Source organism: Kogia breviceps, chromosome 4, assembly GCF_026419965.1.
Source record: "Kogia breviceps isolate mKogBre1 chromosome 4, mKogBre1 haplotype 1, whole genome shotgun sequence".
In the NCBI taxonomy this organism is placed as follows: Eukaryota; Metazoa; Chordata; class Mammalia; order Artiodactyla; family Physeteridae; genus Kogia; species Kogia breviceps.
Window position 1 is genome coordinate 29,163,228 of NC_081313.1, and position 24,891 is coordinate 29,188,118.

General features: G+C 34.5%; 1 protein-coding gene across 6 annotated transcripts in view; it reads right to left on the reverse strand.

Annotated features, from left to right (window-relative positions):
* Positions 1 to 1,816: 1,816 nt before the first annotated feature.
* LMBRD2 (LMBR1 domain containing 2) overlaps positions 1,817 to 24,891 on the reverse strand; it is a 43,125-nt gene continuing 20,050 nt past the window's right edge. For 4 of the 6 annotated variants that reach the window (XM_067030869.1, XM_067030870.1, XM_067030874.1 and 1 more), the window contains 12 exons: positions 21,151 to 21,225; positions 18,757 to 18,870; positions 18,214 to 18,397; positions 14,937 to 15,118; positions 14,035 to 14,168; positions 12,547 to 12,652; positions 11,777 to 11,874; positions 8,783 to 8,886; positions 7,519 to 7,565; positions 6,082 to 6,187; positions 3,803 to 3,932; positions 1,817 to 2,862 (listed from right to left, as the gene is read on the reverse strand). In XM_067030869.1, coding sequence (XP_066886970.1) covers positions 2,802 to 2,862; positions 3,803 to 3,932; positions 6,082 to 6,187; positions 7,519 to 7,565; positions 8,783 to 8,886; positions 11,777 to 11,874; positions 12,547 to 12,652; positions 14,035 to 14,168; positions 14,937 to 15,118; positions 18,214 to 18,397; positions 18,757 to 18,870; positions 21,151 to 21,225 — 1,341 coding nt within the window. In that variant the 3' untranslated portion in view covers positions 1,817 to 2,801. The remainder of the gene's footprint in view (positions 2,863 to 3,802; positions 3,933 to 6,081; positions 6,188 to 7,518; positions 7,566 to 8,782; positions 8,887 to 11,776; positions 11,875 to 12,546; positions 12,653 to 14,034; positions 14,169 to 14,936; positions 15,119 to 18,213; positions 18,398 to 18,756; positions 18,871 to 21,150; positions 21,226 to 24,891) is intronic. The other 2 variants (XM_059060118.2, XM_067030873.1) reach the window with 1 other exon arrangement.

Consider the following 24,891-nt stretch of genomic DNA (forward strand, 5'->3'; position numbering starts at 1 on the left):
AGTAACGTTTTACAGTAGGTATCATTATATTTTAAAAAGCTTCTCAAAACAGAAAACTTTTGTTCTTATTACAGTTTTATACAAGGTGGCTTAATGAACATTAACTCACTTTCCCAGCAATGAACTCTTAGTCTTCAGGGGTTAAAGCATTACCTTCTATAAACACATATTTACCTAACTAGGTAACCTTCCTATATGATCATATATGAAATCCTGTAAGATAAATTCTGCTTAAAAAGTTGAATACTCTGGATCACTTACACAACCAAAAATTATTTTGGAAATAACTCAAAAGTTATTATAATCATAAAAAAATTAACAATAAAATAAAGTAGTACATTCCTTTACCTATTTCTATCAATATATCTTAGGGTATTATAAGTTATAAAAGTAACTGGATCATTTCTTCTCTTTTTCTGCTTCTATTTCTACAATAGCATCTGAGTTTCATGATAAAACCTGATGAGAAACAACATTATACTTAAGGAAAATATTCCAAAATAAACCCAAAGGCTGAATAATAAAACAATATTATTTTCAAAGGATTTTGATTAATTATTCCCCAAAGAGCTTTTGCTCTGGGAAGTTGTAAGCTTCTCCGTAATAATAAGAAACTGGACCCCTTCCAGGGGTGATCCTTTTACCATCCACTATTTTCATATAACAAAACCAGCACAGCTAACAACTTATTTTCTCTTTTTAAACGCCACCATATAAAATATAAACATCAACTCAATACCCTCACAATAGCTTTGTGAGGTAGATCAGTAGGTAAATAGCAAGAGTCCTCTTCATTTTGAAAATGAAGAAATTGAGGAACTGAATGGTTACATGATTTGCCCAAGGTTTCAATGGTCAATAATGAAATTTCAAACAGTGTTAAATTATCTCTGCTCCTGGCCTACTGCTCTCTAACCATGCTTCACTATAAAAGGCTGTGTGTGTGTGTGTGTGTGTGTGTGTGTGTGTGTCTCTGTGTGTTCTTGAATAAGCAGTCTATATAATCTTCGATTGAGAGTAAAATCTATCCATTGATAATTATTTTAAAAGGGATCTAATCTCAAAGTTCATAAAAATTTAAGAAAATCAGATAATTAGGATGATACACTATTCCTTTCAGTATCTGCATAAAACTGTGGCTTTTAAAAAATTTACATGATAACATTACGAAAAGAGGAAAATAAAACATTTAAAATTATGATTCACAGAAAAACTACCCTCAAGAAACATATAAACAAATTTGACTATATAATTCATCTTCAAACTGGGCCACTACTAAAAGTTACGTGGGATAATAGGTGTTAAACTAAGACAGCCATGGGCAAGCTCAAGTACAGTCACCACTGGGTGAATCCAAGGTATGGACTCTCAGAGTTGCAAATATTTCAGGGACATAACTCTCTGCAAACATGTTGTGCTCAACTATAGTCACTGTGCAATAAAACACTGATGATTTAAAATATTGGGCTTCCCTGGTGGCACAGTGGTTAAGAGTCCGCCTGCCGATGTGCGGAACACGGGTTCGTGCCCCGGTCTGGGAAGATCCCACATGCCGCGGAGCAGCTGGGCCCCGTGAGCCATGGCTGCTGAGAGTGCGCGTCCAGAGCCTGTGCTCCACAAGGGAGAGGCCACAACAATGAGAGGCCCGCGTATCGCAAAAAAAAAAAAAAAAAAAAAAAAAAAAAAAAAAAAATATATATATATATATATATATATATATATATATATATAAAAAATACCTAACTTTGGCTTAAACACAAAGTTTAAAAAATTCAATTTTAAATAATAACATGTTTAACCAACAAGTTACTACACACCTCCATTCTAAACTAGTTTTCTGTTTTCTATAAACCATAATTTAACTGTTAGTAATAACAGTAAATGGATTGACTTTTTACCTTTGAATAACCAGATATTGTTTTTCAAAAGGAATAAACAGGCACCTTTCAAAAGCAGAGAATTTTGTGGGACTCTTTGGTTATTAAAAAACCCCACTATTTACCATTAATAATTACGATTCTCCTTGAATGGAATAATCAATTCAAATCAATATGCTAAATGACAAAGGTGAACACCTCTCTCTGAAATGAAAATGTTTTACAAAGCAATACCAAAAGCATAAGACAATTTCCAGTTACCACCAAAGACTGAAATACATCACCTGATTATAGTACACATGCTGAAGATACAAACACTACCAGTTGAAGGATAATCTTAATTATACATGCAAAAACCTAACTAATTTGCATACAGCATTGAAAAAGAGCTTTCTACATTCAGTTATGTCTGGTAAGTAAGCCGTGTTTTAAGACATGGGTTTTGTAAATATGGTTGTTATTGAGGTGTCCATCTCTCTGAGAAATAAAGGATCAACATACTCTTTAGAAACAGCAAATATGTAAATCACAATAATAAAACTGTATAATATTATTCAATTATAACTTATGGCTTCCTTGGACCTTTGAAACAACTTTCCTGAAAAAAATTAATCTGAAACAAACTGAACTACATGTGTTTTCAACATATACTGATCTTAATCATGAATTAAATCCTTCCACTGTAACTGTACTTCTAAGGCAAACACTTCAGGAATGGTATGTAACAAACCTTATTAGAAAAGATGATACTCTATTCAATGAACAATAAACTATTATTACTAAGATCCCATTAATTTTTAGTGCCTTTTTTATCCTGACACTTTTCACTGAGAGTTCAGTGTAAATTCTAGGGCATACAGATGTTCATAAAGACTGAACTTATGTGTTGATCTTGATTAATTATTCCATATATTCTTACAGATTTTAAACATCATCAAATATTCTGCTGCGAGACATTGAGAGGTATCGTCCACCAGGCTGATACCTGAAAGGTGGATAAAGAAATGATCTGAGGCATCACAAATAAAGAAGGAGAAAAACAAGGACACATTAAAAGGAAGTGGCTACATAATTTGTAAGAACTGTAAAGTCTATTCAGTAGCTGAAATCAGGAACTTATTATCCAAGAATATTATCCCAAAGGGATTTACCTAATTATAAATCAACCAATGACTGTTTTAGAGCCTATGACATACAACACATATGGCGGGGTGAGAGATGTAAAAAGAAAGGAGTGGGGAGATGTAAAATACATCATGGAACTTAACAGATTTAATAACTACTCTAGATTATTGAATATAAATAGAATATCCTTTTTGCTATTTATAGGCAATACTATAGCAAATATCTTCATGCATATGATGTTTTGCTTTTGTTTAATTATTTCTACATAGTATAGTAGCTAAAAGCACAGAGTCTGTAGCCAGAGTCCTGGGGTTTAAATGCCTGACTTTGTCATTTACAAGCCGTGTGATTCTGGGTAAGTTACCGAGCCTCTCTGGATGCAAATTCAATTGGACTTACAACCGTAAAATACAATTACTGTTGTTAAAGTGCTTAGAATAGTGTGCCACCCAGTTATACCTACATAAACTATTGCTAAATATGATATATTTCAAAAACAGGATTGTCAGAAATAGGCATATAAATATTGTTAAGATTCTACCAAATGATTCCAATTCTTTTTTGTTATTTATCATACTACTAGTAGTAGTTTGCGAAGATACTAATTTCAATCACCACTACTAGATGCTATAATTTTTTAAAACAAAAGCATTGGAAGGTGTTAAAAGGTTTCAAAGGTTGCTTAATATGCTTTTATTAGTAGTAAAGATGAATACTTTCCTTATGTTTATCTTGTCAAGTCAGAATGTTATTAAAATTTCAGAGGAATGCTGGAGCCAAAATGATAAGCTGCAACTTACCTTCCTGATTCAGATTCAAGAGGATCATCAGTGAATGTTTCTGCATTAAAATCCAAAGGTTCTGCATCTTGGAGGAGTTCTATTCGGTCCCTTTCAGTCCTATTATTAGCCCTGGTATATTTGGATGCTGCTGCAAAAGAAAAAAATGTCCACTTTCTATTGTCTTTATGGGTCACAATCTATGGACTCACAGAAAGAAAAGTCAAGATTATAAAGGATCTGAATTTTGATTGTAAAAATAATATTAAGAAAAGATAACTGTGCAGTTATCTTAAAATTAGAATAAAATGATTAATAGTATGATAGAAAATAACAAGGAAAAATTCTCCCTTGTATGTAGTCTAAGCTCAGAAGCAGCTATAGTGCAAAGACTCAATATGAATCAGAATTAGTATTTAACTATGGTATCATAACAGTGAAATTGTTCATAATCAAATTAAGTTTCAGCTGGTTGCACACTGAATACAGGGGGTGCTACATCTCACTTCTCGGCTAGGATTTTAAGGTGTAATCAACTCAAGCTCTTCAAAAAAGGCCTGAGTCTTTTTCCCATGAAGCAAGAGTTTAGGGCAGTAATGTCCAACAGAAATAAATTCCAAGCCCCGTATTTACTTTTTACTAGTAGATACATTAAAAAAGTAAAAAGAAATACGTGAAATTAATCTTAATATATTTAATTTAACTCAATATATACAAAATATTATCATTTCAATATGGGGCACCATCTATACTGCAAATGCTCAACAGCCATATGTGGCTAATGGTTACCATCCTGGTCAGCACAGATCTAGAGAACTAATCCCTTCTCTACGTGAATGGGGTTTTCTTCATAAACAACCTAAATTTTCACAATGTTATTTTAAGCAGCTCAACAGCTTCAAAAAAACTATAATATAGGCCTTTTTGAAAATTTAAGGCAAGTCAATTCTCTCATATTTTTGTCATCTTGGACTCTGCCCTTTACCGTTTCTTTCATTCATTCAGCAAATATTGGTTGCCTACCACATGCCAGTTTCTAACTCATCATCCTAAGGCTTTGTGTTTTCTCTTCTCTTAACCATTCTCCATACTCCCAGATCTCTGCACTCTGTTAACTCCAAATCCATGATAAACTTCCAAATCTCTTTGTAGAATCCTCCCTCTATTTTCTACCTTTAACTGAAACTTTAGTTTTCTCCCATTTCTTCTACGCTAAATCTCATCCAAACACATCCTTTCTTCTTTATTTCCAGGGTCATCTCAAGGGTGCTTATTTCATGCCCTCATCATTTTTTGACTGCATTACTGAAACAGACACTAAACTGGTTTCTGTCTCACTTCTCTGGAAATCATGCTTTATACAGATGTCAAATTCATCTTCCTAAACCAAAAATCTGAGCATGCTTGTTTCCATATTGAAATCTTATCTTTGGGATAAAATCTAAACTTCTAAGCATGATAATACCTGTTTCCCAACTATCTCTGCAGCCTCACCTCTCATCAGGCTTCTCATACTTTAGGCTCTAGTCATAGAGAAAAACCTACATTTCCCCAAAGGTTCTCTCATGTCACTCATTCTTCCTTCTGCCTAAAACCGCTTCACCTGGCTAAGTACTACTTATTCCTAAATAGTACTTCTTTATAACAGAAATCTGTTCCCAATAAAGAATTGTTTTTCCATCCCCTGAGCTGAGTTCCCTCAGCATCAGGCATGCACCCTTACACTCTCTCAGCATCCCTGCATCTCCCCCAAACAAACTCTGCCTTCTACTCAGTGCTGGATGCTGGGAATTCACATTCCTAGAAGCAGATGGCAGGGTCAAGGATGTGGGGAGGTTTCCTAACCCAACCCACTGACCAATGTCTTGGGCCTGATATCAGTCCCTCACTAAATTATAGGCAAACCAAGGATGGAAGCTATCTTCTTTGTATTCCTGGGAAAGTACCTGATATATATGGGTCAATCAGTAACTTATTATAAAAAATCACTGAATAGCCTGAAAAACATCTAGGTAAATAGAAATCAGTACCTGCCTACAATGTGCCTGGGATAAGTACTACTATTTAGGTAGTGTAATTCCAACTATTCACTTGATGTCCCAGATGTCTCCTTCTCCTACCAGAATGCATATTTGAGTTTCTCCTTCCTCTCATACACTGAGGGATGAAAAAAGTAGTCACTGCAGAACCACATTTATAGTTCTATAAAGGCATTTCTGGATGGGTAACTAATCCTCAGTCTCTATGCAAGCAAGCATAAGAAAAAAATTTCTTAGAAAACTAGATAATAAACTACTTACATCGATTGGTACTAATATCTGAGAAGTTTGATTCTTTTGGGTCAATATGAACATTTCTGTTTCTAGTGGAATCTTCTCTACTGTGTCCATAACGTTCTTTCCATTCCTAGGAAAGAAACACAAATGATTATATAACACAAGAACACAGAGTCAGAAAATAATTCATCACTGATAACAAATTTAGATTACATATGTAGAGTAATATAATCTAATTCTTTTTCATCAGGAATTCATCAGTTAATCAGTATAATTAGCATAGTGCCTTTAGAAATCATAGATACTTTTCTTATCTCTAAATGCTTTTAATACTTGCCAAACTTAACTTGAATGAAGATATTTATAGACATTTTTGCTAGCTATGATTATTTTAAGTTACTGAATTCTATCTAAAATGTCAAAATAATTTTACAACTACAATAAGGTTACCTTGACCATGTAAGAGTTATGATAACTCATAGTAATTAATGAGATGTTAATAAAATTTTCTCTCACCCAAATAAACTACAAATTGTAGAGACTTGTAAAGTTATTTCTGACAGCAAAATTAGAGTTGTATACAAACATAATTAGGTAATGACTCATGTGCATTGTGCCTTAACTGCACTAAAACCTTATTAACTGGGATTCTACTCATTAAATTCTTAGAATTGAAAGGAACTTTAGAGGTCCTAATTAAGCCTCCCAGGCAGTGCAGGGTTTCATTTTAAAATAACCATGCCAGATACCATTCGGCTCTCTTACTAGAAGACACGGAAATTTCTATGTGTGATCATCCCACTGCAATTTTGGTGAACTGTGGAAGTTTTCACAAAGAGGTGAACTCTATTTCCAGTCACTTCTGCTCTTTTGTTCTAGTTATGCCTTCTGAAATAAAGACCAAGTCTCCCTTTACATAACATACACTAAAATACACGAAGACAACTATCATGTCTCCCGAGTCTTCACTTCTCTGGTAATGGACACACTCAGGTGTTGAAAATTTGTGGTAACTGTGACTAGATTTTTCTCATTTTTTGCCTTTTCAATTCTCTAGGGTGTTAGTTTGCCTCAGGAAATGAAGGATTAAGGAAAAATTAAAGAGGAATAAAATTAATGTCATATTACAAAAAAAGCATAATTTTCAAGCAATCTAAATCACTTTAATAGCAAGATTGCATGAATTTATTCACTTATCCAATAAATATTTACTGAGCACCTACTCTAGGCAAGAAACTGCTAGATGTTGGACATGAAGTAATTTATTACTAATGACGTTTCAGAACAGGTCTGACAGGATACCTACATGTACATCTGAAACTATTAAAACTGCTTTTCTGTAAAAATATATCCTATTTCTTTTTCCCACTGTTTTTAGCCAATTATTCTAAATCAATATGATTCGTATGATATTTTACATTAATCTTTAGGTTACAGAAATTTAGTAAGTATGGTACTTACTCTTCGTCGATTTTCACCTTCTTCTTGCCGTTGCCTTTTTCTCTTCTCTAGAGACAGAAAAGTGGTCTCAAATTTGGTATAACATGGTTTAATTAGATGTAGAGTAACTGAAGTAAAGGTATCAGGCTATGACCAATTTCCTTTAAATTACTACAAAGTCAAAGGTAATAGGTTATTGTTGGAAAGAACCGGAGAGGTCACCTAACTCCACAGAGAATACTTTCTCTACTTTTGTTGGAGATGGCCCTTTAGGCTCTGCCTAAATAGCTTTAGTGAGGAAGAACTTCTTCCCCATGGTGACTTGAAATTTGTTTCTCTGCAACTTCTCTTTTTCTTTATGTCTTGTCTTCTAAATTAAGTTCATACTTCTTTCTGCATAAGAGTCTTTTCCATTACTTTCTTCTGGCTATATACTCAGTGGTGTTTTCCCATAAGATATGCCCGACAGACTCATTCTGGTTGTCCTAGATTCCTTCTGACTTATCAGTCTTACTCTTGAAAATCTTACCCAGGACTGGATATGATACTCCAGATGAAGTCTAATTAATGCAAAAAGCAGCAGAACTATTACATTAACTAGATACCACCTTCCTATGAGAGCATGTGAAGGATATGCTGGCTTATTTTAGAGCCACAATACATTTTGGCTTACATTTAAATAAGATCACACAAAACCCCCAGACCCAAGTAGGGAGAATATCTAAGAACCAATGTCCCAAAACTCAAGTTTTGTTTTTCTTTTTTCCCATATTCTACCATCACTTGAACATCAGGAAATTTGATACACTCAGTTTTGAGATTAGATTCTAACAGAGTGCCATGCATTCTAACAGGTTGTTAATGATTACCACATTCTAAAAACCAGCCTTGGCCTGAATGATTTCCTATGCAGCATTGAACTAATGATGATTCTTTACCTTTTTTTATGACGATTCTTTAAATTAATGAGTTTTCTAACTGTATTTAACTTGGCAAATCTATTTCAAAGCAAACAGGAAAATGACTCCAACACCAAACAAGGGCGTTATTTAGTTGCAGACATATTAATTATTAAATCCTCTGCAGAATTTCTTAAAGACAGATGAAACAATCATTTATGTTTTCGAATTATTTTTGCTATGAAAGTTTTCTGTAGAATTTTAGCTAAATCACATTAATTTGTAATTTCTTAAGATAGATTAAAAATTTCAAATCATACAAACATTAATTTTGTATTCTCAGTCTTAGCACTTTCCCTTCATTTATTTTAAAAGACAAGTCTTACCTCGTCTGATTAATTCTTTTCCTTCATCAACTAAGTCTGATGTCATATCATTATCTCCCATGAACTGCTGGAAACCAAGTAGATTCAAACAACGAGTTCCCAAGCTAATAAAAGTCAATTTTCAAAAAGATAAGCATTATTTCACTCTGTAAATGTTTAGATAAATTAATTGTTCTTAAGTATTTGCACCCCACAGAAGCCTGTGGTTTATTACTAGTTATCATGTCAAGTTACCTGGAGCTACATTTGTCTTTCTTTAAGAAGTACTTATTTCCCTTTCTAAGAAGCTTACATGCCCAGTACTCCACTGACTAGGGTATGCACCAAAGCCATATTTCTTACAGACACAAATTAAGTTAGGCCATTAGCATACCTTCAGAAGATTATTATAGCAGGATGCTAAACAATGGCTATAATACAAAAGCAATTTGTTATTTTCTTATATTCAAACAGCAATTTTAATACTGAAAATACAGATACACAACCAGTATTTACAAGTGCAGAATATTCTGGCTTAGAAAGCCTTAGTTACGCAAATTAATTTTCATGTTTTTTTTTTTTTTTTATCCTGAGAACTAGTCAATTCTATTTAAATAGGTGTTACTATAAACTCAGAATTCATTACTATAGCTTATCTGGGGGTTATCATTTTATATCTTATTTACTATTTACTTTAAACCTCACTGTTGTACAGGACAGAAATACTCTGAAAATATGGCACGCAAGCAAGGAAGGATTAATATTTGTTAAATTCCTATTATGCATCAGACAATTTACAGATACTCTTATTTAATTCTTATTATAATTCTATGAGATAAATAACACTTTACAGATAAGGAAACAGAGGTACAAGGGGTTAAAAACCTTGCTAAAGATCAATTAATAAATTTTAGACCTGAGGATTTAAATCCAAGACAAAACAAAGACCAAACTCTTTTTATTATCTTAGTTCTCAAACTTTTTCATTGATGTACATTTTTTTTTTCTTTTGAGGTAGAGAAGAATAGTTTTATTGCTCTGCTAGGCAAAGGGGGCCACAGCAGGCTAATGCCCTCAACATATGCCCTCAACACCATACATGGAGCAAGGGGGAGAGAGGAAGAAAGAGAAAGGGAGAAGTACGTGTGTGTGTGTATGTTAGGAGGAAGAGAAAACAGCAGAGCAATATTAAAAAAGTGAAGATCTCCCATTTTACATTAGTAATGTGCAAAAATCTGGCTAATTCATAAATTATCTGCCTGTTTTAATATATAACGAATGCTCGTATGACTTAATGGTAAGTAAAACTGGGGTTTCAGGTAGATGGTCATGCTAATTCCATGACTTTAAATATTCCCTTACCATCTTCATATTCTTGTGGGGAATACTATATACTCCAGGATGAGATCATTGTCTCTGGGAAGGTCTTAGCTTTGTCGAAAGTGTCAGGAAACAGCTTTATATTCCCTAGGCAGTTAAGTCTGACTATAAGCTCTGGGTATGGCTGTGTGCTAGTAATATGGGAATTAGACTAATTATGGCAGCATTTCAAAAGAAAATTGACCTATAAAGTCAAGTTACCATTGAAATGTCAGCAAGGCATAGCTTCATATACTCCTATAATAGAGTATTTTTATAATTTGAAAACTAAGGAATATGACCATTTTTTCTCTTAAAGACAAACAGGCACTCATAATTTATCTTAATTAACTCTAAAACAACATTTTTAAGGAATTATTTTTAAGTTCAACAATTTTCCTTTTAGACATAATTCCTTACATTTGTTCAAGATTTTATAGTTGACAAGGCACTATCCCACACATCTATTCCTCGATCAGTATAACAATCTAATAAGATAAGAAGAGATGCTAATCGTACCAACATAACTATTAACATGAGAAGATATGATTTGTACATCAGAAGCTCTTAATGTTCCATTTGTAGTTTATAAACTGTTAAAATGAATAAGCATATAATAAAAATTTAATTTTGGATATCCAAAGGATGATTGGTCTCTTCCTTTAATACATCATTTTCATAGTATAAACCTGTCTTTTCTACCTTATGGAAAAAAATTGAAAATATTAGGTTTTTTTGTCAGTTCAAATTAACCGTTTTATTTTAAATTATAATCCTTTAGTTCCTTTACTTATGAGAAGGTAAAATATATATGTTTTACAAAATTCAATATAGAATTTATTTCAAACAAAACTTCTGTTTACTCAATATCCTAGTGTTAGAATATCAGTACAATAATGTACATTATTTATAATAACTATATAATGGTACTGAAAGTTTTAATGAAAAGTGGTTGGATGAAACTTACTATCAATAAAATTTTTTTTTTTTAAGTGGCATTTTTAGTGTGTCATGGAGCACTTAATCAGTGAAGAGGGTAGGCAGAGTACAGGATGTGGGCACCTAACACGTGGAAGTAGGGAAGACGGGGCTAGAAGCCAAGCACACCTGTCTTTTAACTCCTTTTGAGTCTGATCTCTGCCAAGGTTCTACCACTTTTTCTGATCCTATAAAAAGAGCAGCCCACATACTTTCCTGCCTTACACGTACTATCTGATTTCAACTGTTCCTCACCTGACCCTTTGTTCTGGCTATGATTTGAAACATCTAGAAACCCAAAAATGATTGTGGGGAAAGCCCTAAGACTAATATATGTTACTAGATAGAAGCTGGGTATGGGGATGCTTTATAAGCTACACTGGCTGCCAGTATCACAGGTCAGGACTCAGAGTTAACATTCTGTAATTAGTCCTATCACTCTGAAGACTAAATATGTATAATAGAATAACTCTCTCTCTTTTCTTGAAAATATCTTTGGAGGGAGAACCTGACCCAGTCACTCAAGCGACTTCTTTAAACTATGCCCAGCACCCCCAAACCCACAATAAAACAAACAACCAGAACCCAATCAGTGAATATTTAAAAGAGCTTTAAGGAGAAAAGTTATCCAGATCAGGCTAAGCATATGTGGAAAATAAGCAATGTTAAGTTTCTTACCTAAAATAAGTAGCAATGCAGAGAATTACCACCAACATAGGATAATATATATAGAACCCATCTGCAATAAAGGATAAAACTTTCATGGAACCCATAATCTGAGGAGCAAGAAAAAATTAAATCAGTACAGTTCTATATCTTTCATTCTTTTTCATCATTAGAAAATTCACCTATAACCATTTATATCAATTAATTTGGAGTTTTCATAAAAGTAGAAATGAAGCACTAAATAGACTGATTTTTAAGTTCTCATCACAAGAGGAAAGAAATTGTAACTGTGAGGTGATGAATGTTAACTAAACTTATTGTGATAATTATTTCACAATATACATATACAATATACATATACCAATTATGCTGTACACCATAAACTAATACAATGTTATATGTCTATTATATCTTAATTTGCTTATTTATTAAGATCTTCCTCTCCCAAATATTACCATTTTATAAATACTACTGAAAATCATCAAATACATTAAGACCATAAACATAAAGGTTAATATTATTATAGGTCAGGTCTATTGATATTGCTCAGCTGGACAAACTATATGAACAAAAAAATAATTTTTTATAATAAGGGACAGCAATATCACTTTTATTCAGTCATTAGTAATTACATATACAATCTGTAAAAGAAAGTTTAGTAATTTTTAAAAAGATCCTAATAATGCAACAGAACTTCTCTGCCAGCAGTAAAAAGAAATTTCACAATAATAGCACCCTATATAGATAATGAATCTAAAGAACTCTTTTTTGACAATACTTACAGATGTATAAGCAGTTGGCTGTGTATTCTGGTGAGAGATGGATGAATCCATATGGGTCAAACCCAAGAAATTAAGACATAAAGGAGGAGTCAAACGGCAAAATAACCTGCAGTAAGCATTAATAAACACAATATATAAAAAATAAACCAGCAAGATACATTATATATTATGTTGAATTACATTAAGAACATTTCAGATCATTGTAACTATTATTCTCATCCATTTGTATTTTTAATTCTTAATACAAACTGCCCTTACTTTTGAGACATTCTGAAAATCCTATTAATCACATCTTCCTTAAAAACATCAACACATACAAGGCAAAACTCCAGCCTCAGGATATCTCCTTCGGTGGTGTTTGCCACTGCTTTATCCCAAGAATTTGTAGAGTGCCTCTGTATGTGCCTCTTCCACGCCTACCATCTGTGTAATCTAAATCTGTCTCAATAGCATGACGAGGACAGTAACATCCTCAAGGTGAATGGTACTCAGTACGTAAAAGATCTGAAGTTTTATCAAAGTATGTCAACTCTGACAATTACAGGTATAAATAATTGTTGGAGCTCAGTTTTGACCAGATAAAAAGAGAACCTTACAGAACTACAGAGTTGGAGAGTAGGAGGAGACAAAAATGAAGAGAGGGTGTGAATACAAAGAGGTAATATGAGGAGTTCTTTTGTGGTGATAGAATAGTTCTGTATCTTGATTGTGGTGGTGGTTACGGGAATCTACACACACACATACACACACACGAATAAAGGACAAAAATTACTGAAAATTAATAAGGTCTGTGGTCTAGTTAACAGTCGTGTGTCTGTGTTTGTACAACAGCAATATAAAATGTCTCCCCTGGGGGGAGCTGGGTGAAGGCTACTAGGACTCTTTGTATTATATTTGCAACTTCCTTTGAGTCTATAATTATTTGGGAAAAAAAGGTAAAAAAAAAAGTCTTAGGGATGCCTCAGATATTGATTCCTCTTGAAGTTTCCAAAGTCCAGCCCTAAAAACCTAATATAACTAAGTTAACAATACGGACAAATAGTAGATTGTGCAACCTAGCCCAAGCTGGAACCATCTCTCTAAACTTCTACTAAATCTCTCAGCAAAAATTATTCTTTTGGTGTTCTTGGTCCTCCACAATTCAGTTTGAGGCCACTGAACCTCATAACACTTTCTAGGTCTGACTTAGTCTCTAAACTCTCAAATGTTCTTATTATTACTAACCTATTTATTGACCCTCTAATTGGTAAATCCAGGCTCACTATGTCTTTCTTTTCCTTCCTAATCTAGCATACCCATTTTAACCCTAAACTTCAAGCAGGATTTATCTAGCAATCAACAAGCACCTAATTAATACTTAAACCTAATCAATTAGCTCATAGAAATACAGGTGTTAGTGAAGACCCATAAACACAAAGAAATAAGAGAGATCCATAACAATACATGTAATGGAGACATTTCCCTTGTTTCTACACACAATCTACTTACATGCCACTGAAAAGAAGGCTGTAAGCATCAGTCTGGTGATGTGAAGCCAGGTAATAATAGTTAAATACACGAATCCTGAACACAGTAGAATAAACACAGATACTGAGGAAGAAGATGGAGAGGAAGCAAGCAATCTAGGAAAACAAAGAACCCAGTTTCAGGACTAACAGACTTCAATATTTATACACTATCACAAGCATTATCTTTTTTTTTTTTTTTTTTGTGATAACGCGGGCCTCTCACTGTTGTGGCCTCTCCCATTGTGGAGCACACGCTCCGGATGCGCAGGCTCAGCGGCCATGGCTCACGGGCCCAGCCGCTCCGCGGCATGTGGGATCTTCCCAGACCGGGGCACGAACCCGTGTCCCCTGCATCGGCAGGCGGATTCTCAACCACTGCGCCACCAGGGAAGCCCAAGCATTATCTTTTAATTCCAGTTAACATTTATTGACATTCTAAAATTTATACACAGTAACAGTATAAATTTTTAACCACCTAAGAAAATGAAATTATGAAAACAAATCTACATCTTAATCAGTCCCACATCCTATCCATAAGTTTCAAAGCTACCTCCTGAAGTGAGCCTGTTCTCCCATTCCCTTGGCAACTCTTCACATGAAGACTATAAGTTATGTAGCTTCACTGGCATAAAGAGGATCAAAGCATTCTCATAGAAGTACTTTGCACTATTTTGCATCTTTTCATCTCTCCTCAAATACAGTTCTTAGTTTTTATATTCTGGGTAAAATGATGAAGCTCATTTTTGGAAGTCTGAATAATAACACTGTGGGAAACTTCACTGCTTTCATTATTACTAGAAGAAATATATGGAGAAAAGATATAACAGTTAAGGATTATACTATGGCTGACATTTATTTACGACCCATATAAAATAAACTGACCTCGATATAAATGTAATTGTATGTTTTTTCGGCCAGCTGTATGAAGACTGCAAAGAGGGATAAGACAGGTGTAGTGCTAAAGAATGTGCACTCTGACCACACAACAATCACGGAGAAGATGGACAACACCACAGCAAGTACCCTATAAAACCACGGTCGCAAAAGACATTCCCAGTACCACTCTGGAAGATAAAAGAAGAAAATGATTAGGAAAACCATAAAGGAGTAACAGCGTATTTACAGTGTTTCAAAATACCTCCAATACAAGATACGCAATTGCAAAGAGAAAAACAGTGGTGGAACCAGGCAGACGCCATCCTAAGCAAATGATCATCAGTGATGGGACAAACTGATATTATGTGCCTCATGCTCTGATAAGAACACATTATTGCTAAGGTATTCCTGCCAAAAATGCAGAACCTGCATCTGATTATGAGGAAACATCAAACTCAAATTCAGGGACATTCAATAAAAAACTGACCTGTACTCTCCAAAACATCAATGTCATAAAATAATAACAGAGACACAGAAATTGTTCCAGATTAAAGGAGACTAAGGAGACACGACAACTGAATGCAATGCACGATCTGGGATTTTTTTACAAAGAATATTATTGAGACAATTAGCAAAATCTGAACAAGGTCTGTAGATAACTACTGTATCAATGCTAATTTCTTTATTTTGATCACATTGTACTTAGTTATGTACAAAAACGTCTTTATTCTTAGAAAATACACACTGAAACATTGAGAGGTAAAGGGGTTATCATGTCTGGATTTAACTCTGAAAAGATAAAGGAAAATTATGTATACAGAGAGAAAAAGATAAAGCAAATGAATAAGGTAAAATGTTAACATTTAAAGAATCTAGGTGAAGGGCATATGGGAATTCTTTGTATTATTCTGGCAACTTTTTGTTAAGTCTGACTTTAGGCAAAAAAAAAAAAAAAAAAAAAAAAAAAAGTTAAAGAAAAAAAAAGAAGAAAGCTCACAAAATTGAAAAGATTATACTTCATTTCATTCATTGAAGAGTTGAGCTCCCGGCTCACTAAATCTTTTCAACCCTACTCACAAGATAGTTCCTGGTGATTTCAATATCCACACAGGTGATCCTCCTTTCAATACCCTGGTCTTTCACTTCCTCGACCTACTCTCCTCCAATGAGTCTGTCCTCCAACTTACCTCAACTACTCATCCTTTAAATCTTTTATTACCGATAACTCCAACCCTTATAATCTCATTAAAGAATAGGATCCCTGTCCCCAAGCAACACCTTCATCTAGTATTCCAGCTCCACTGACTGACCTTCCCCTGACCAACAGTTCATTTATTCTACTACCTTTTTCTTGCCACTTAACCTGATGTCCTTATTGCTTTCTTTACCCAGCTCAGATTCCATAGTCTTTGACGATAATCACTCTCCAGTATCCCAGTTCCTGTGGCCTCTCTTGCTTCCCTGTACTTGCTAAGCTAAACCACGCTCTGGTTAGATTCAACTCCTTGGCTACCCTGAGCCTGCATCAATGGAACTGCACATTGCAAGAGTAAGACACACAACTCTTCAGACTCGTCTCACTTTCAATCTTTCATCAATAGCTTCAAGTGGACCCTGAGCACTGCTTGGCTAGCGTACTATAATTCACCAATCTTCTCCCATGCCTACTCTCCCTAAGCAACTATTTTGCGCCTTCTTTCCTCAAATTTCCCAAATCTCTTGCCCTATAATGACTCTCAGCATTTCACTGAGGAAACAGAAGCCTCCCCAAGTGCCCGCCACTACATCTTTTCACACCTGCTCAAGTATATTTGTGCTTTACCTTTCTCCTCACTATTCACTATCTCCCATTTCATCTCGCCTGTAAATGTACATTGTCCCAGCCATTCTCTTCTGTCTCAACATATTTCCTCGAAGGTGTCATTTGCAAATTACATGCAATAATTTCTCTTGACCCTACCACCCCCTCCTTCAGCCACTCCCTCTTTATTCCCTTTTATAAGGAAAACATTTTGAGAGTTTTCTATTGTGTCTCTAACTGCTTTCCCTCTTTCTTCTTTCAAATTTCGATCAGGCTTTTTTACCCTTCCCCCCACTTCATTTCTCTGAAATCCCATTGTCAAGTCTTAATATTCACAATAATCTACCTATCTGAAACATTTGAAAATGTACTTTATACAACCTTTTTCTCAAAATGTTTCACTGTCCTGGTTTTCCTCCTATTTCACTGGCCATTCTTTTTCTAGTCTTTTCTGCTGGTTCCTCCGCTTCAACCTGATGTCTAAATTGGCAGTACCTCAGGCTTGGTCCTCAGATGTTCTCTTCTCTATCCCATCACTTCTTCACTGACTTTATCCTAACCCATGGCCCACCTGTACATTAATGACACCCTAATTTATTTTTGCAGAGCAGACTTCTTCCCTGAACTCCAATATCTACAGCCAACTACCTACTCAGCATCCTGTTCATAACTTTATGTATATATTGCCTGTTTTTCTCACTCTGCAAGGGCAGGAATTTTTGTCTTTTTTGTTCACTGATCTATATCAAGCACCCAACAATTCACAGCATATGTAGGCTCAAATATTTGTTGAATGAATGAAAACAAGTATCACATCATTCCTTTATTTAATTTAAAAAAAAAGATCTTCATTGAGACATTTGTTATGGCCATTATGTTTTCATACTCAAGACCAAACATGTAAAAGAAAATCAAGTGAACTTAACAGTTTATTTGAATAAACAGGGTAAACAGAAGTTCTAATACTGTGACACTTTGGTATTTTCATTAAGTTCTTCATACTAAATTTGATAACATTTGAAGAAAGTGTCAAATAATCATAAAGGAGAATAAAATAATTATGACTATTGAATGTAGGTTTTGTATATAGACTAATAAATGTAAGTAATCAAAGAGGACATCTTAGGGGAACATTTTAGTAGTATGTCAAGACTAAAGAAGAGATCCACACTTGTGATATAAAACTGCTTAAAATTCTAGTTGTTTTAAGTATATATTATGTATACAAAATATGCTTGATGTATTGCATATATTTTTGCATAGAATTTTGGTTATCTGTGAAGAAAGAGTGGAAGCTAATAGTTTATATGTTATATGACAAGTAAATAGTTTTTTGGGGGAGGTTTATCAAATACATAGTATTACCATATGGCATAAGTCAAATAACACAATTATAATTCAACTTTGCATTGGTGAAAATATATACTTTCTGTCAGAAAAATTATCAGCATTAAACTTTGAAATGTACATCAAGTTACATACCAACTGTAGGATTATAAAAATATTGAATAAATCTATTTTCTGGCTCCGGCGATTGAAAGGTATGAACAAACTGACAAGTAGCACTAGTTTCATTTTTTGCTACATCTTCTAGGTAAAATGCTTGTTCCAAAAGAATCTGCCATTGTACTTGAGTTCGACGGTGTCTCTGAACTGAATAAATCACCTAACAAAGAGAGCAGGGGTATACCTGTCAGTGTTCTGATCCAACAGTGATTCAACTCCCCACTAAGGAGCATGTTTTGGTTGTCACAATAGGAAAGGGCTCGTGGCATTTACTGGATGGAGTCAAGGATGTTAATATTCTATAATACATATAACACTTATGCTTAGTGAATAGTTCTCCCTCCCCAAATGCCAACAGTAACCATGTCGAGAAAAACGAAGTTAAAACACTTCAAAGAATAATAAGGACAGGATCAAAGGAAGTTTCTGATACACATTCACTCAAACTTCCTTTTTTGTGGGCAGTAATTACAAATCTAACTAAAATCATCAGAAGGTAAAAAGGCTATATAAAGTTACCTGTTTATGTAGTTTTACCAGACTCTTTTCACTTGGATAGGTATTATGTTTTTCATCAAAATCTTCATAATCATCCATGTTCCTACCCATTTTTTCCTGATACTCTATAGGGCACTAAAAGGAACGAGTAGATTTTTAGAAATTTTATTTGCAGAAAAGATAAAAATTTTATTTTTATTAAAAATATTTCATTCTTGAGCATATCTAATTTTCTTGCAAACATCTTCCAGATTTGGAGTCGTCTACCCCACTATTAGTCATTTATTACCTCTATGAACTTGGGCAAGTTGGTTAACCTCTCTGAATAGATCTCAAAAGGTAGCAAATATAAGAGAAATGATTAGAGAATTGATTCTCATGACTATCACCTTCACCAAAAGGAGCACTAGCTAATAATTAGTATAATAGATTTAAAATATTGGAAAAGAACTGGACAGCCATATGCAAAAAAAGGAAACTAGACCACCATTGCATACCATACATAAAAATCAACTCAAAATGGATTAAAGACTTGACTATAAGACCTGAAACCATAAAAATTCCAGAAGAAAATATAGGCAGGATGCTGTCTGACATCAGTCTTAGCAATATCTTTCTAGATATGTCTCCTCAGGCAAGGGAAGCAAAAGTAAAAATAGACAAATGTGATTATATCAAACTAAAAAGCTTCTGCACAGCAAAGGAAACCATCAATAAAATGAAAAGACAACCTACCAAATGAGAGAATATATTTACAAATGATATATCCAATAGGAGGTTAACATCCAAAATATATAAAGAACTCATACAACTCAACAATGAACAAACAACCTGACTGAAAAATGGGCAGGAGAGCGAAATAGATATTTTCCAAAGAAGACATACAGGTAGCCAGCAAGTGCATGAAAAGATGTTCAACATCACTAATTATTCAAGAAATGCAAATCAAAACCACAATGAGAGTATCAATTCATACCTGTAAGAATGGCTATTATCAAAACGACAAGAAATAACAAGTGTTGGTGAAGATGTGGAGAACACAGAACCCTCATACACTAATGGTGGGAATGTAAATTGGTGCAGCCGCTATGGAAAACAGTAGGGAGAGTCCTCAAAAAATTCTATGGAAAACAGAATGGAGAGTCCTCAAAAAATTAAGACTACCGTATGATCTAGCTATCCCACCTCTGGGAATTTATCCAAAGAATATGAAAATACTAATCCTGAAGGATATCTGCACCCCCATGTTCACTGCAGCATTAATTACAATAGCCAAGATAAACAATCTAAGTGCCCATCAATGAATGAATGGATAAAGAAGATGTGATACACACACACACACACACACACACACACACACACACACATATACATACAGGGGAATACTACTCAGCCATTAAAAAAAGATGAAATTTTGCCATCTGTAACAACATGGATGGACCTTGAGGGTATTATGCTAAGTGAAATAAGTCAGATAAAGACAAATACCATAGGATTCAACTCATATGGGAAATATAAAAAGCTGATAAACAAACAAACAAAAAGAAAATAAATGAATAAACCAAACCAAATAAAAACAAACATGTAGATACAGAGAACAGAGTAGTAGTGGGGGATAGGGTGAAATGGGTAAAGGGGATCCACTGTACGGTGACTGATGGAAAATAAATGTTTGTGGTAAGGATGGTATAGGGTATCTAGAGGTAGAAATATAATGTTGTACACGCAAAACTCATATAATGTTATAAATCAATGTTACCTCACTAAAAAATAAAGGCTTACATACAAGTCTTTAAAAATAAACTAAATACAAGAAAAGGAATAGTTCAGTGGCTCTGTGGTTGCAGAGAAGACAATTGGGTAACTCATTTTTCTGGAATAATCATTTTCGGAAGTATATGAATACCTCTAATTCAATACTAATGCATCAAAACCTTAGTTGTATGGTTTCTTATTAAATATCTGTATTAAATATCTCATCATGTCATTCATTTTATAAAATATATTGTAAAATACCATGTACAAAGCTGATTAAATGTGATTATTGAGGACCTAATTTATTTTCTTATAGGAAATATGCTTTCAGTGACCACATTTAATGACACTTTTACAACCTATAAAGGTCCATTTCCATCATTGTGTCACGGTAATCATTTTACATTATTTAACATAACCTCTAGCCACATTTCAATGGAAAATACTGCCAATAAATAATGTTAAACCTATAGTAACAAAAGAACAAATTCTATGTACAAATTACTATGCGTTTATGGTTAATATTGTCATGAAAATGGAAAGGAGTTGGAAGACTTCAATCATAGGCTGTTTGCATACTTTTCTGATGCTTTTATTATAATATTATAGTATGTAAATTTACATTTCAAAAGAAAATAGAAGAGAATATTATTTACTTACCTTTTTAAGTATTGTGTCAACACATTTTCTCAGTGGGTGGTTATACTTGATGCTCTCGTTCACTTTACGAACTTCCTATGAAAACAGTAAGAGAAATAAAAATATAACCATTTCTGTAGATTAGATGTTTCAAATCAGGATGCTCTAGGTACTACATATATTCTCACAAGTTTAGTTCCAACCCAAATTACTCAGCATATAAATATTCTCTGAATAAAAACTCTTAAGAACACAAATAAAAACACAAAATTACAGGGCTTCCCTGGTGGCGCAGTGGTTGAGAGTCCGCCTGCCGATGCAGGGGACACGGGTTCGTGCCCCGGTCCGGGAAGATCCCACATGCCGCGGAACGGCTGGGCCCGTGGGGCCGTGGCCACTGGGCCTGCGCGTCCGGAGCCTGTGCTCCGCAACCGGAGAGGCCACAACAGTGAGAGGCCCGCGTACCACAAAAAAAAAAAAAAAAAAAAAAAACACAAAATTACAGAATAGATATTCCTATACCCTCACACTTTTTATAACTTTCTAGATTTACTGCCTTACCATTTGCTTACTTGGTACACAAAGATGAATAATCATTATAAAAAGTCATGAAGGATCAGGCAAACTGAGATTCTAAAATAATAGGACTACATTTCTCCATCTTGCTCCTCAAGCTCAATTATCTTATTATCTAAAATACAGCAGAGAAACCAGAGGAAGCAGAACAGGCTAAAAATGTCACAAAGCACCTGCTCCTTTCCAATGAGAGAGTACTTTACAGCAGTCACAACTAATGATTCATTCCACATTTTTAAAATTAAGAGTTCACTATGTGCCAGCACTGTGCTAGGTGTAAAGTCACCACAATCCATACTGGAGAGTGGAGTGGGAAGACATGGTGTTATAAGTCTTTCACTAAGATTGCAGTGTTGTGATGGGATAATTAAATCAACAATTTAATGCATATGAAAGAAATAAAGGGGTTAGAGAAGGGAATCTTTAGAATTAGTAGTTCTAAAAGAATCACAATATTCTATAATATTAATGAAATTTTTGAGAAGTTGGAACCACTGTTCTAGGAAGAAGAAACAGCATGTTCAAAGGCTGGGAGGCAAGAGTGAACCAACCAAGGTATTAAAAATAACATTCTGATTATAGGGTAGAGGATGGCCTTAAGAGGTGTAAAACTGGAGGGCAGGGAAACCATAGGGCATATAGAAAAAGTTGTGAAAAAACATAACATATATGGAAAAAAAATCACTATCCTTAATATATGGAGAGCTCTTAAAAATCAAAAGAAAAATGGGAAGATACAGAAGAAATGCAATTGGCCAATAAATATCTGAAAAGACGTTCAAACCCACTAAAAAAAACTACAACCTTTTAAAATGAGGACAGTTTTCTTGTAAATTATAAAAAATTGCTCTCACGTAATGAGGTAAGATTGCGGGGGAGAAGGCCTCCCTATACACAGTAAAATGTGATATAACCTATTTGGAAGATAATTTAGCAATATCCATCAAAATTTTAAATATGCAGACCCCATGAATAATCTGTACCAACAGACACTGCTCCTGTCAAAGAGCTTAGCTTAGTGAAGAAAACAGACATTATTCCAATAGAAATGGTGTGAAAACTGCTGTATAATCTAGTGTGGAAGACTTTCTGATGAACTGATTACTTAAACTGAGATAAAAAGCTAAACTGAGGGGCTTCCCTGGTGGCACAGTGGTTGAGAATCCGCCTGCCGATGTAGGGGACACGGGTTCATGCCCCGGTCTGGGAAGATCCCACATGCCGCGGAGTGGCTGGGCCTGTGAGCCATGGCCGCCGAGCCTGCGCGTCCAGAGCCTGTGCTCCGCAATGGGAGAGGCCACAACAGTGAGAGGCCCGCATACCACAAAAAAAAAAAAAAAAAAAGCTAAACTGAGGATAGGAGTCAGCTGACCAAAGGGAGGAGCAAGAATATTCCAGACAGAGGGACAGCATGTTCCAAGGCCTCCAAGCAGAAGTGAACAAGGAGTTTCAGGAAAAGAAACTCCAGTGACTAATGGGAAAGGAGAGCAGGGGTCTGCACTGTGCTTGATCAGGCTGTAGAGTAAGAGCAAAGTATTCCAGAAGGCCTTAATAACATTTCATTTTTGAGGTCAATGAGTCAGGCCTAAAAACAGAATGACAGGACTTGGGTTTTTAAAAGGTGCTTGAAGCATCACTACATTACACTCTTCCATTTCTAAGCTACCTTAAAGTTTTGTTGACTAGTTAGCATAACTTTCAATACAAACTATACAGTCTGATTATATATTATAAATGAAAATCATATTTTTCCTCTAAATTCTTTAGCATATTAAACAAAAGCAAGTAATGAAACATTGATATTTGCTATATCTTATAAATTTAAGTTTCCTTCAAGGTTCATAATTTTTATAAAGTGTGCAAAGTATTTGAAATAATAGCTTATTTTCTTCATATCAAATAACATAACTTTGAACTCTGTCATTATTGTGCCCAATTTTTTACCAGACAAAATATATCAAGTCAGACTAAAAGGCAATTTTCAGTGGAATAAGTAGCTATTTGTCCCTCTCCAAATCCTCTACCTTGAAAAATGACAGCAGGTAGAGGTGACCCCTGGCCATCTAGCAAAAATTCCTTCTGAATGGTTTGACATGGTTTATAATTTTTATTAATGCTTCAAAGAAAAGTAACAGACACACAGATGTATACATTCACTCCACAGAAAACATATCATAAAACACTAAGTTGGTTTCTATAAAACTGCATTTGGAAGATTTTATGGATAGATGAAAAATATAATTAGTAATTACCAGAAAAAAAAAAAGGTGATTGTGATCTCTTAAAAGATGTATTCAAAACCAGTGTATCTTAAAAGTTTTCTCTCAAAATAAGTTATCAGTATTCTTGTCCATGCTTTATTTTGCACACCTCCATCAGATTATCCTAAACCACATACAGGATCATGTCTCTTCCCTGCATGCAAGGTGTCAATGATTCCTCACTGCTTTCAAAATACACTCTGAACTTTTGAGTCTGACATTCAAGGCCCTGCTATCTGGCTATCTATCTTTCAAACCTTATAAACTTTATCTTTTATCTTATGCATAATTAACTTGGTTTTAAAACCTCCTGATACCTGACCAGAATGCTGTCAGCTATGAAAATTCTACCCATTCTTCAAGGCCCAGGTCATATTTCACTTCCTCCATTTCACCTCTTCCTCTAAGCAAAACTTCTTTACACTACAGCATGTATCATTTACAGTGCATTTATCATATACTGTGAGGGACTGTACAATTTTCTACTCTAGACTGTTAGTATCCTAGTGGCCAGTTCCACATAGCGCTTAACATGGCAGGAAGACACTAGGTATATAAAAAATAATGAAAAAAAATTTCTCCACCAGTTTATAAATATTCAGACATTCAGAAAAACAGAAGGATCCCAAATTCCCTTTAAACATATGGACAAAGAAATCATACCTGCTAAATCATGCATTTTTTGAGGGGGCAAAAAAGGGCTAGAGTTCTCCTGCTATGTATGTGCTGCTATTTTCAAAAGATCCATTAAGAAATCAGTGGTTTCTTACCATATAAAAATGGATCAAATTAACACTTGGTACACCTTAAATTTACACAATGTTTTACGTCAGATATATTCAATAAAAAGAGTGGTTTCTTTTTTACATGGAAAAATCTCTCTTATTGAAAATATTTTAAATCCCTCACACCTTAAACCTACACT